Source organism: Narcine bancroftii, chromosome 7, assembly GCF_036971445.1.
Source record: "Narcine bancroftii isolate sNarBan1 chromosome 7, sNarBan1.hap1, whole genome shotgun sequence".
NCBI classification, from domain to species: domain Eukaryota; kingdom Metazoa; phylum Chordata; class Chondrichthyes; order Torpediniformes; family Narcinidae; genus Narcine; species Narcine bancroftii.
Window position 1 is genome coordinate 3277532 of NC_091475.1, and position 14564 is coordinate 3292095.

General features: G+C 39.7%; 1 protein-coding gene across 3 annotated transcripts in view; it reads right to left on the reverse strand.

Annotated features, from left to right (window-relative positions):
* Positions 1 to 2469: 2469 nt before the first annotated feature.
* dusp27 (dual specificity phosphatase 27) overlaps positions 2470 to 14564 on the reverse strand; it is a 68676-nt gene continuing 56581 nt past the window's right edge. For all 3 annotated transcript variants that reach the window (XM_069888512.1, XM_069888511.1, XM_069888513.1), the window contains 3 exons: positions 12613 to 12841; positions 10760 to 10977; positions 2470 to 5441 (listed from right to left, as the gene is read on the reverse strand). In XM_069888512.1, coding sequence (XP_069744613.1) covers positions 2656 to 5441; positions 10760 to 10977; positions 12613 to 12841 — 3233 coding nt within the window. In that variant the 3' untranslated portion in view covers positions 2470 to 2655. The remainder of the gene's footprint in view (positions 5442 to 10759; positions 10978 to 12612; positions 12842 to 14564) is intronic.

Below are 14564 nucleotides of genomic sequence, written 5' to 3' on the forward strand. Positions count from 1 at the left end.
AATAAATATTCACTTTTACAAATCATTGAAACTTTCAATCGCATTAATTGAAAAGGAAATCCCAAATAGTGTGGAAATACAATGGCATAATTACTAGGCAAGCATCCAAAAATCTGAACTATTGATCCAAAGGCCTGAGATGAACTCCCACTACAGATGCTGGTGAATTTAAATACAATTATATTATAATATCAGTAATGATAACCGTGGATTGCTGCAAGATCCCTCTTGGTTCACAAACTCCCTACAATTTAAAAGAAAAGCAGCCGATCTTCAGCTGATCTAACTTGCTTATGACTCAAAACGTAGGAATGCATCGGACTCTCAAGTTCACAGCCAATGAAGGAAGGAAAATTAAATCTGACACTGACAATCCTTTAAAATCCACCTTCAGCCTTAATCGGGGTTCTTACCCCAGGAGCGACAGCCATGGTAGAGTTTGCTTTTAGCATCGTGGTGGATCTGATCCAAAAAATATCTCAAAAGCCATTAAAATTCTCTGGGTCAACTTTTTTTTCAGTTCTCCATAGACATTTCAATTTTCTGCTTGAGAAAGCTATGGTTATTTAATGACTGCACCTGTAAATATCACAACATATTTATTCCATGTTTGCATTTATTTTTCAACGGGCTGAGTGAGAAAAGCTCTGAAGGGGAAGGACAGGATCCTTGCAGCCAGATGCATTCAGATCAGCAGCACCTCCCAGAGGATGGAGGTTAATTAGTCGCCAGTTCCTCAGCTGCGGAAGTTGGAAGGTCAAAGGACATTGACCTTTCTCCAGGAGCCAGACCTGAAGAGAAATATTGACTCATCCCCTGTTCGCTCTCGTTCAGTGTCAGTGAGGAAACGACCATTAGACGGTCCGGGGAATCTGCTGCGGCCTCGGCGCCAGCGCACGTCCCTGCGGGCCGCGGCCCAGCGCCAACACCAGCGCGCGCCCCACCCCCACCCCCACCCCGGGCGGGCCACGGCCCAGCGCCAACACCAGCGCGCGCCCCACCCCCACCCCGGGCGGGCCACGGCCCAGCGGCGCCATCATATCTCATGACGCCAGAGTTGGGGCCTGAGTGGAGTTGCCACCGCCGCCGGGTCCCAAGGAGCGGTCGCGGAAGATTCCCCTGGTGCCGCTCTCTGCCAACTGGTTGTGTCGATCCGGAATGTGGCCAGAGCGGGGAAATATTATTGCGTGCTGTCCATGTCCATTCTACCTGTCAACTCAGTTCAAAAGAAATAAGAACCGGAATGGCCACAATAAAGTTGTTTCAGGTCTCGTTCCCTCGTATTTGGCAGAAAAAATGCCATCTTCTCAGTTCACTCTTGAATGACCGAGCTCTGATCCTGGAGCAGGGATAACAAGCTCCCAACCTGTCCTATTGCCATCACAAAGGACTGGAACTGAGCACCTTGCAAATTAACTTCAGGTCAAGCACTGAAAGGGATTTCGGAATAGAATCACATCACTCAATCTCCCTCTCCTTATTGTCTTGTTCCAACAAACATGACGAATAACTCGTCCCTCTAAACAGGGACAACTTTGCCAACCATTAAAATCGGTGAAGTCACTTCAGGATGAAACCACAAAGATGACATGGTAACAGGGAATGAGGCTTTGCTCAACTTCTTCATCCCTTGACACAAGAATGGCAACGGCAACCTTAAATATAACCAAAATGCTGATTATGACTGGCTTTTGGATGTGAAATAGCAATTCACTGGCACCTGCTGAAGGAACAATGCCAGAGATGATTTTACTTCCCGATGTCAAGTTATCAACAGTTCATAATCCTTACAGGACTGAACTGACAATTTTAGTTAGACCATAGACAGATTTATACTTTATTCCTACTTTCCCATTCTTTTACAGAGAAAAGTTTGTTTGTTTGATCCCTTCACCCCCCCCCCCGCAGAGGCTTCACTATTTCCCAACAAGATCCCAACTTTCATTTGTGAACCTCGCTGAATCTTGTGGTAAAACAGCAGATGGATGAGAACGTTGAAGGAAATAGAACTGTATCTGCTTCATTCCTGCCATCTGGAAGAATTTCACTTTCTTTATAAGTGTAAACAGTGTGAAAATCATTCTATGGCAAAAAAAAGGGAACAAATTAAGAAATACCATTTGGAGTGCTTTCGAGAGGGTTTATCTCATGCAGAAATCATGGCTATTTCGGCTGAATTGGGAAGCCAATAGCCTAGCTCTTTGGAGTGTGAGTTTTAGAGATTTTCATTCTTGAGCCTAATTTACATGATGAGAACTGAATTCATGATCAGTGGTGGGGGTTGGGGAGGAGAGAAATTAAAAATTGGAAGTGGATTACCACCAATAGGTTACTATCAGGGTCCATCGAAATTTCCACCATAGCATCACAATACCAGAATTGTGGAAATCACTGGTGTCAGGAACTCATTGTTTATGTGTTGGTCAGATGTGATCACAAGGGATTTTTTTTTAAGAAAACCCAAAATGCTTTGACCTTGATCCTTGTTTTTACTGCTGTTAAAATGGATTTGTCTCCACTTTGTTTCCAGTTAAAATCTGGTGGGTTGGGAACATATTGGGCATGGACAATACACAGATGCTTCTGCACTGGCATCTTATGCCTGCACTGGCATACTCTTATTTATTATTTTTATCATACCAATGATTATTGCATTTATTCATTTTGATACTTTTTTTTATCCTTGACTCGAATTGGCAGATGATTCCTCCAAGCAGCTATAATCTTGTCATCTTCTTCATCACTGGTGTTTTTTGATGCAGTCTTCAACCCTTTCTTTGCTGTAGGATTCTCAAGATCACGATCATTAATTTTTCCACTGGCCTGTTCTCCTGCAGATGCACAATTCTGCTTAAATTTTCTCTTTGCATGGATCTCCATCAAATCACCATTTATTTCTGTCTCTGGGCTATGTAACCGAGATCTCCTGGGGATAAGGTGGGTTGCTGGCTGGTCAGATGGCAACATATTATCACTTAGACATGGAGTCTGCATCTCCATGAAGGACCTTCCAGAATAGGATTCTCTGGAACTGCCTGCTTCATCAGCCAGTGGTCTGGAGAAAGTAGAGTATTCCAAATCAGATGAAGGAATGCAATATTTCAGCTTACTTTTATTATCAACTTCCTTTGATTTATAGGAAGAGGAAACATGGATCGGTGTATATTCTCCTGAGTGTCTTGATGAAAGCTTTAAATCGTCTCTCGTAAAATGCAAATCTGATCCTTCTGCAGCATTGAAAGGAAATTTTAACATTGACTCACTTCCACGATCATGGAGGTAGGAAGCCTGAATGGGCTTTGTTTCATTTTTCTTAATTGAGTCATATCTTGTATTGTTAACAGATTCATCCTTGACATCATTAAGCCATTTATGAATATTGCAAGTTGGGTCTGGAATACTTGAGCCTAAGGAATACCCTGAGATATTAGATTTTACGTCAAACTTATCTAGACCCGAACAAGGAGAAAATGCTGAATTTGTCTGTACCAAATCCTTATCTTCTCTTTCATACTTCTTTTTCTTTTTAAATAAAGTGCTGCGTTTATTGTCAGCAGTAACTTTTTCTCTTTTGTATGCATCCATTTTATCTTCCATCTCATTTTTAATCTCTTTATTCATATAGTCTAACTTTTGAAGATTAATTTCATCTGCAAACAAGCTGTACAGAGGTGTGCTTGTTTTTATAACCTCTTTTGACTGCAAGCCTTCAGACTTGAAGCTTGACAGGCTGCTGCATGACAGGATAGACTGTGTATCTGCTCTGGATCGATGCAGGGAGTGACCACTTTGTATACTGAGGTGTGAGCTTTTGTCATCTTCGTTGCATCTTACAGTTGGCTGGAGCTGACTGTTTTTGTACAATGGCACTGCAGCATTCATGATCTCACTTTGCTTAATTGCAATTTGTTCACTCACCACTGAAGCAATCCAATCCTGCACACTTGAGAGTGAAACACTAGCATCAGGATTAACTTGCAAAGGAAGCATAGGAACTGTTGTGGTTGAGGCGGTCCTGGCTTTGGACATTGAAGATCCACCACTCTGCATGCTTAACACAGATGCACTTTCGTCACTGAGGCTCGTGTCAGGTATTTTGGACCAGAACAGAGAGAGTGGGATGCTTCTGCCCATGGAACTTCCTGTCTCACATTCAGATATGGACCTGCTCTCTTCCAATGTACGCTTGCAGCGCTCCAAGAGCTCAGTACGTCTTTGTTGTGTTCTCTTCGATGTAATATCTTCATCTTTTGCCAAATTGATCACCTCAATTTTGTTTTGATTGCCCAGCTTTTTTTGATGTCTCAACTTCCAGCTCTGATAGGCTGTAAGGTTAACATCAGCAAGAGAATTTCTCTCCCCCTCCCCTTCCTCCTCTCTACTTGCTTCAGTTTTATTCTCATCTGCTTTCAGATCTTTTTTGTTCCATCCAAATTGTATCCGTTTGATTTGCCACCTTTCCAGAGGAGTCAGCTTGTCTTTGTTGTTCTTGCAGAAGTTGAACATGGAGCTTGAGTCTGAGCAAACAGAACTTTCTTCATCTGGGTCTCTCCTCTTTCCAGCCCAGCTGAAAGAAGCCATGCTGCTGTCATCACCCCTTGCAGCTCTCTTGCTAATCTCAAGCAATCGTTCATCCCACATGTCCCAGGTGCTGGCCTCAGTAGATAAGGAATCATTCCGAGCTCTGTGTTGCTTATTTAAATATTCTTCTAAATATTGTTGGGAAAACTCACAGTCAATACTATTAACACTCTCTGTGCCATCTTGTTCACCGGCAGTATGTCTGCTTCTTGCAATGAGGGACTCTACATCTCCTTCATCGTTGTTTGTGCATTGCAAATTTGGATTCATTTGAAACTTTTCATTTTTACTCTGCCATTCTCTTATGAGCCAATCTGCATTGTTGTCTTTCTCAGAATCTTCAGGGAGTTTGAGTCTCTCCTCTCCTGGTTTGTTAGTATGTTCTGTTGCTGACAAACCTTGCTTTGCTCTCCACTCTTTATAGATCCTTTCCTCTTCCTCTTCATCAATTAATGTATTTTTGGAAGCAACACTGGACTTTGCAACAGAACTCAGGAGGCTGCCAGCAATTAAACTGGATGAATCTTCCTCTTCCACCATGATAGAATGGGCCTGAGCCCCCATGATGCTTTGTGTCTCCTCTTCAGCCACAGATGTAGAATGAGCTTTTGCTTCAATGATCGAACATTGGCTGTGCGTCTCATCATCATCTTCAAGGTGGCATTGGCTACGCTCATCCAAAAGAGTCTCATTTAGTTCCCTAAGCTGCTTTATGAACCCCTCATTTGGATAGATTGGACGTTTTCTCCGCAGTGTTATTAAAGCCTTCATAATTGTCATATGGTGAAAAATCATAAGGTAAGCTGCCACAAGAGCTGCTGATCGACTGGTTCCCATTACACTGCAAACCAAAACCTTACCTATGGAAAAGAAAAAAAAGAGTTATTGTCTGCGTCAACTTTTATCCCTTTACCGTTCTTTTGATCTATTTTACCTTTCACCTCTTATTTCATCTCCATATGGGAACCAATGACAGAAAAACGTTTTTGGTTTAAGGAAGGAAGCATTGAGATCTACATGATATTTATCAAAGACAGTGATGAAGCATTTATTAATGAATAGGAGAAGGAATAATGTAGCTTAAAGAATATTTGGTAAGGAATAATAAAAGACCAAACACATGAATGTGTGCCCATTATAAGTTGGTCCAGCAGGTTCACACCAACCATCAACATCCATTTACATCTAGGTGTTCTAATCCAAGAATAACAAAATGTTAGCAGGCAACTGCTCAGCAGTTAAGAAGGTAAATGGCATATTGCCCTTAATGCAAAGGGACTGGATTTTAGAATTACAGCTGTAAAGGAGGGGTGGTGAGGTTAGTTTTGGTACCCCTTTCGTAACAAAGAATGTAATAATGTTGAAGGTAGTCGAAAAAAGATTTACCAGGTTAATTCCAGGATTATTCTATCAAGGCAGGCCTGTGTTCCTTAGAGTTTAAAAGAATGAGTGGTGGTCTTTTTGAAATACACAAGATACTGAGGGGGCTTGACAGAGTAGCTGCCAAGATGTTTTCACCAATAGGAGTGTCTTAAATGAGGGTACATACTTTTAAGGTAAGGGGCCTCTCATTTAAAATTAAGGAACACAAACATTTCTTCTTCCCCAGAGTTTTTTTAATTTTTTTTATTTTTCACACTATAAACCACATTGATCAAGATACATTCATTTTCCTTTTCAAATATATACAGTGTCGTTTTCTCCCCCCCCCTCCTCCCATTCCACCCTCCCTACCTCCCCTCCCTTTCATTTAAAGTTCAGAATCCAAGATACATTAAACCCGTCAAACAATGTTGTCACTCAATAAAAATAAACAAGAAATTCCACTGAGTCAATTCTTTTCATTCCCTTCTCCTTCTGTCATTTTAGGTGGTAGATGTCCCCGGTAGGTTTTCTCTATTGTGTTTCATGTATGGCTCTCATATTTGTTCAAATATTGTAATATTATTTCTTAAATTATATGTTATTTTTTCTAATGGAATACATTTATTCATTTCTATATACCATTGTTGTATTCTCAAGTTATCTTCTAATTTCCAGGCTGACATAATACATTTTTTTGCTACAGCTAGGGCTATCCTAACAAATCTTTTTTGTGCACCATCCAAATCAAGTCCAAATTCTTTATTTTTTATGTTACTTAGGAGGAAGATCTCTGGGTTTTTTGGTATATTGCTTTTTGTGATTTTATTTAATATCTGGTTTAGATCTTCCCAAAATGTTCTCACTTTCTCACATGTCCAAATTGCATGAATTGTTGTTCCCATTTCCTTTTTACAGCGAAAACATCTGTCAGATACTGTTGGGTCCCATTTATTTAACTTTTGAGGTGTAATATATAGCCTGTGTGTCCAGTTATACTGTATCATACGTAACCTCGTATTTATTGTATTTCTCATAGTTCCTGAGCATAACTTCTCCCATGTTTCCTTCTTTATCTTTATGTTTAGATCTTGTTCCCATTTTTGTTTAGTTTTACCATTTGTTTCCTCATACTCCTTTTCTTGCAGTTTAATATACATGTTTGTTACAAATTTTTTGATTATCATTGTGTCTGTAATCACATATTAAAAATTACTTCCCTCTGGTAATCTCAGACTGCTTCCCAATTTGTCCTTCAAGTAGGATTTCAGTTGGTAGTATGCCAACACTATATCGTGAGTTATGTTATATTTATCCTTCATTTGTTCAAAGGATAATAATTTATTTCCTGAAAAGCAATTTTCTATTCTTTTGATCCCTTTTTTCTCCCATTCTCTAAAGGAAAGGTTATCTATTGTAAAAGGGATTAGCTGATTTTGCGTCAGTATTAGTTTTGGTAGTTGGTAATTTGTTTTATTCCTCTCTACATGAATCTTCTTCCAAATATTGAGCAGATGATGTAATACTGGAGAATTCCTATGTTGTACCAATTTTTCATCCCATTTATATATGTTCGGGTATCTTCTCCCCTATTTTATCTAGTTCTAATCTAGTCCAATCTGGCTTTTCCCTTGTTTGATAAAAATCTGATAGGTATCTTAATTGTGCGGCTCTATAATAATTTTTAAAGTTTGGCAGTTGTAAGCCTCCTTGTTTATACCATTCTGTTAATTTATCTAGTGCTATCCTCGGTTTCCCCCCTTTTCATAAAAATTTCCTTATTATTTTGTTTAACTCCTTGAAGAATTTCTCTGTCAAGTGTATTGGCAATGCCTGAAATAGGTATTGTATCCTTGGGAAAATGTTAATTTTAATACAGTTTATCCTTCCTATTAGCGCATCGATTTAATTATAAATTTGGTTACTTTGTTCTTTCTGTTAATTTTTTTCCCAGTTTTATCCATGTTTGAATCCAAATTAAGGTTGAAATCCTCTCCTATTAGTATGTTCCCTTGCGTGTCTGCTATCTTCAAAAAAATATCTTGCATAAATTTTTGATCTTCTTCGTTAGGTGAATATACATTGAGTAAATTCCAAAACTCCGAGTACATCTGACATTTTATCATTACATATCTCCCTGCTGGATCTATTATTTCCTCTTCTATTTTAATTGGTACATTTTTACTGATTAATATAGCTAATCCTCTAGCTTTTGAATTATATGACGCTGCTGTTACATGTCCTATCCAATCTCTCTTTAATTTCTTGTGCTCCACTTCAGTTAAGTGTGTTTCTTGCACGAATGCTATATCAATTTTTTCTCTTTTCAGTAAATTTAGCAGTTTCTTCCTTTTGATTTGGTTATGTATTCCGTTAATATTTAAAGTCATATAGTTCAACAAAGCCATTTCATACTTTGTTTATTTTTCCTTTCCGTTTCCTCATCATCACCTTTCCTTCTTATCCATTTCAGCTTTCTTGTTTTGAACACTTTATAAGACAACATTTCTAAAACATCAAACATTTCCCTTATTCTCCTATCTAAAATTTCTTTAACCCCACTATCCCCTCCCCTTCCTGTGTTGCCCTTTATCCCTTGTCAGGCAACCACATCTCCCCTCTCCATTTGGATTTGCGAATTCACTCGCAAGCATCAACTGATTTCGCAGTGACCGTAACTCCTCCCCACCCAGCCCCCCAAGAAAAGATTTTAATTTTCATATATAACAAAGGTCACTCTCTTAATTCCCTCCTTACTTCCTCTCTTCCCTTTCTTTCCCTTATTAATTCTTATCTATACTCTATATATTTTCTTATAAATACAGATACACTCATGTACACACATATATACGTACACACACACACACACACACACACACACACACACTATATATATATATATATATATGTGTGTACCCATATACACACATACATATAGTTCGTGGTCATTTTTGCTCTCGTTACATGTCTTTATCTCTCTGTCTGTTTTGTAGTTGTTCTACAAATTTTCGTGCTTCCTCCGGATCCGAGAATAGCCTGTTTACTGCCCTGGAATAACTATTTTAAATACCGCTGGGTACTTCAGCATAAATTTATATCCTTTTTTCCATAGGATCGCTTTTGCTGTATTAAACTCCTTCCTCTTCTGCAGGAGTTCAAAACTTATATCTGGATAGAAAATTTTTTTTTGACCTTTGTATTCCAGTGGCTTTTTGTCTTCTCTTATTTTCTTCATTGCTTTCTCCAATATATTTTCTCTTGTTGTATATCTTAGGAATTTTACTAAAATGGATCTTGATTTTTGTTGTGGCTGTGGTTTAGGGGCTAATGTTCTATGTGCCCTTTCTATTTCCATTTCTTCTTGTAATTCTGGTCTTCCTAGGACCCTGGGGATCCAATCTTTTATAAATTCTCTCATATTCTTGCCTTCTTCATCTTCCTTAAGGCCCACTATCTTTATATTATTTCTTCTATTATAATTTTCCATTATATCTATCTTCTGAGCTAACAGCTCTTGTGTTTCTTTAACTTTTTTATTAGATTCTTCTAATTTCTTTTTTAAGTCCTCTACTTCCATTTCTACAGCTGTTTCTCGTTCTTCCACCTTGTCCACTCTCTTTCCTATATCTGACGTGACCATCTCTAATCTATTCATTTTTTCTTCTGTACTTTTAATTCTTTTTTTTATTTCACTAAATTCTTGTGATTGCCATTCTTTTACTGATTCCATATATTCTTTAAAAAAAAATATATCCATTGTCTTGCCCTTCCCTTCTTCTTCCATTTCTCTATGTTCTTCCTCTTCCTCTGGGTTGGTCATCTGTTGTTTCCTTGATTTCTTTTTACTCTCTTCTTTCCTGTCTCGTTGTTTTCTATGTTCTCTTCTTGCTGTTGTGTTGTAGCTGTTATTCTCAGCTGTGGAGATCGACTCCTCAGCTGGTCCGTCCTCCCGTCAGTGTTTTTTTTTGTCTTGCGCATCGCGCATGCGTGAGGGGTTGCGCACTTTTACTTGGCTCTGCAAGCCATTTTTGTAGTCCCGAGCTCGGGACTTCGACTGACCTGAGGGAGCGGGCTTCTCTCTCCGCGGCAGGCCTCCTCGGACAGGTAAGGCCTTCACCTTCTTCTTCCGATGTCTTTTCTTCTTCTCTTCTTCCCGTTGCTTTCAACTTTTCTTTCTTCGCTGCCATTTTCTTCCCACCTTTACTTTCCCTTTATTTTAATTTCTGTGTTTGTGCCTTTGTGTTTTCTGTGTTTTTCTTAAACTTTTCCGGAGTGGGCTGGAGTTCCCCGACCGGCCATTACTCCATCACGTGACTCCTCCCTCTTCCCCAGAGTTGTGGAGGCTAGCACATTAGAACCACAGAATATTATAGCACTGAAACAAGCCTTTCAGCCCACCTATTATTTCTGCTAGTCCAAATTACCTGCACCCAATCATAGCCCTCTGTACCACTCCCACCCATATACCCATCTAAATTTTTCTTAAATTGCAAAATTAAACCAACATTCACCATTTCAGCTGGAAGCTTGTTCCACAATCTCACCACTCTGCATGAAGAAGTTCCTCCAGTTCCCTTAAATAATTTTACCTTTCACCCTTAACCCACCCGCTATAGTTCTTGACTCACAACCTTGGTAGAAAAAGCCTGGTAATTAATGTTTAAGTGATCAATTTTTTAAAGTTAAGGGAATTTAGGGGTAGGGGAGAAGTAGAGCTGCCTGTGGAAGATCACCCATATTAGAGTAGGCTTGAGGGACCAGGTGCCCTCGTCCTGCTCCCATTTTCTTGACTCCTCGTATGTGAATCATTGCTTACCTCTGCATGTCAAAAGTGCTTCATCCACAAACTCTGCAGCTTTACGGAAATATTTGGACAAGTCAAAGTCTGGGAAGTCTTCAGCTTCAATTCCAAGGTACTCAATCTCCATTCCCATGTAAAAAGCTTTTGAAGTGTACACCCCTGTACCATGGGCAGCATTAAGGATGTGTGTGATTCCCAGTCGTTTCAACCGACTCTTATTCACAGCTGCGCTCCTGCATAAACAAAGTTAAAGTCTGTCCTTATTTCCCAGGACCATGAGCAAGGAAAAAAGATAATATAAAATATAATTGGATGGCAAGGTTAGCCTAGTGGATAGAGCAATGCTATTACAGCACCAGTGACCTGGGTTTTCATGAATTGGAAGGCCCTGTTACCATGATGTATGTCTAAATAATTAGAGCATACAAGTGCATTTCCTTGGCACAATAGCTTTTTAAATGACAGACGTCTCAGCAGCTTACTGTTGTTCCCTGTTGACACACTTTGTGGCCTGCCTAAGTCAAGATAGGTTTTGATTTTAGTTTAAAAATACAGTGCTTGTGCAATATCTTGACAGGGCAAGTGTTATACTCTGGAATGTAGCTGCACTAGACATTTGATTGAAATGGATGTTTTAGTAAAACAGAAAAGAAGCAACTGCTGAAACATAGGAAAAAACGCAATCCTTAGGATGCAAAAGATGCTCATTTTAATTAAAGCATGACCTTGCCTGAGGTGATGTACTGACATCTTGGTCCATCTATTAAAGTAAACAAAACAGCTGAAGCCAGTCTGGGAAGTTCAGATAATGATCTTACAGATGTGGAAGAAGATATTTGGGCTACTTGCAGTGGAATGCAAAGATTTATTAGTAACAGAATCAACTCGTTGGTGAGGTGCAGTTATTATTCAGCCCTGTATAGGTCAAGGAGGAATGACCATCAGTCTGCCAACTGCCTCTGACCTATGGGGTGGGCAGCCTGCCTAAACCTGTATTGACAGCTCAGGACACCCATAATTTTTCCCATTATCTGATGATTGCTAAGCTTTCACTCAACTTCTAGTCCTGATCATTCCATGCACCCTCGCCCAACCCCTCAACTTGTGTCTCCTTGCTACCTGTCTATCATCTCTCTCAGAGAAAAAATTCTCAGAGAGAAAGAGAAAATTGGAGGGCATGTTAGAACTAAAACTTTGTGGTAGAGGGCTAATTCTTGGGAATCTACATTTTCTGCAACGTATTTATATTAATTGCTTTAATCAAGGAGACTTCAAATAATACAGGATTGATTCATTGTTTATTTTAAATACTGAGCATATCACTGCTCATCTGCATTCCTCCTGAAACCACCATTCAAATACAGCTGGCACAATCCCACAGCATATGGCATAGTGGGGGCTTAGTGGTCTAGGATTAAGAAATCATTTCTCCAACTAAACATTTCCAACATGGTATTATGAAAAAAAAAAGAAACAGCTCAACAAAGACTTTTAAGACATTTTGGTGATTTCTGCTCTAATGGATTTAATGAAATCTCAGATGCACAAGCCTCTTTCTCTCTCTCTCCAGCACAGAACTAACATCCAAATCAACTTTGAAATCAAAGTGCAAAATATAGTTCTCTCGATGCTGTAATACCTGTGCGACATGTATAAGGGAACACAACTGCAAGATCTCAACTTGATTACTAAATTTTCTTCTACAGATCTTCTCAAAATTTTTCACAACAGAAAATAATCCTTCTCTAAAATATACAATATGGCAATCAATGTTTGAAAGAACAATAGGCAAATTAAATTGGTAGTTGGATTGGGTGCATCCACAGACCATGATAACATATTCACTCCACCATTACGTTTCCACTTACTTTTCACCAATGAAGATACTGGGCCACACCTCATTTATTAGCTCCATGGGTGCCTCCATTTTCTGCATCAGAATATGCTGGATGTCCATGATACAGGGTGTGTTGAATTTGCCGCTGTCATCAATCTTCACTTTAACCCGATTATAAAGGTCTTCCACTAACAGCTGTTCAGCTGTTTCTAACATTTTTGGTGAGATTGGTTTAATTTTTATTTCTTTGGGTTTCAGTTCTTTACATACATAGAAAATGTAAAATAAATAGTAAGGCAAATATTTTGAAACTTCTTAAGTTGAGTTTCAACAAAGGGCATTTAAAAATATCATTGTTTGAAATTCAAAGAAAATTAATACTGGAAGGCATAAAATATGGGAAAAAAAACACAGTAAATGCTGGAGGAACTCAGCTGGATTCGTAGTGTTTATAGGAGTGCAGTGCTGCCAGACCTCACCGGAGTGTCACTCCTGCACCTTAAGGGGAGGCTCTGGCACCTCAGGGGGCAGCTCCAGGCACCTCAGGGGGCAGCTCCAGGCACCTCAGGGGGCAGCTCCGACACCTCAGGGGGCAGATCCGGCACCTCCTTGTCACCGTTTTTGGTGAGCTTGGCTCTTAAAAATTAGCACTGCACCCCTGGAGAAAAAGATATATTTCAGATGATTTGGGGCCGAGCCTTTCTACAACATCAAAACGCCAGTAATTTATCTTTCCCTCCTATGGATGCTGCAAGATCTGCTGACTTTCTCCAGTCTTTCTGTGCTTTTTTACTACAATCACAGTATCTGTAGACTTTCGCGTTTCACAAAATATGGAAACATCCCATCAACAGATAAGTCAGGAAAGTACACTTACTGCAACAGATTTTCCTAAAGATGCAAAATAACTGTTTTATTGGATGTCCAGTTGATTAAAAGCAATTTATTATTTGCAGTATCTATTTCTCACAAAGTAAAAATAAAATCCAGTCATCCTATTCAGTTGAAGTTAACATTAATTTTTACATTTTTTTTTAGTTACCCTATTACCCAAAAACAAAGTGATAAAACAAAACAAAGACATATTTTTGCACTTGATAGGATCCTTTGCACTGCAGAAGCCAGTTGCAGATTGAGTGATCACTTTTCAGAACATCTGTCCGTATTTGTGAGCCCAAAATTGTCCATCCCGTTCCCTGTATTATCTTTTTCTGGCCTCCTACTCTGTTCCAATGAAGCCCACTACAAATTTGATGAAGAATGCCTTGTCTTCCACCTGGGATACAGTGTTTGAGATTCAAAGGTGAATCTAACAATTTCAGATAATTACATTTTCTAGTTGCATTAGATCTGGTCAGTTTTGCATTGAAGTTATCTCTCTGTAATATTAACTCAGAGATACCAACTTTAAGTTTCATCAAAGCTCTAAGCTGCATTTCATGGCTATATTTGTCTCATTGTTGTCTTTCTCTCCAACTGCTTTGATTAAACTACCATATATACTCTTGGAATCCACTTGTAATAGTCAACATCCCCCACTGACTTCTGAGGCCCCAAAAAAAGGTGTTTTTGTTTGATCCGTGTAAAAGTTGATGCCTCCTATTTTTGTCCCCAACTGCCCTCCATGCCCCTGCTGCCCACCCATCCAAATTCCCGACACCATGGCCACCCACCCATCTGAACACCTTACACCCTGGCTGCCTGCCCATCTGAACTCCCGACGCCCTGGCTTCCCACCCATTTGAGCTCCCAACCATGGATCCTTGCCCAGCCTCATGCTCTTCCGAACCCCCAGCCGCCCATCCATTTGAGTTACCAACCATGGATCCTCCCCTGGCCACCCGCCTATCTGAACTCCCAATGCCCCAACCATGGACTTACCACCCAATCCTGGCCATTGGCCCTTTCGACGCCTTGAATGATGCAGGCACTTCATGAGGTCAAAGGTTGATCCGTGCAAAAGTCAACACCCCCATTTTTGGC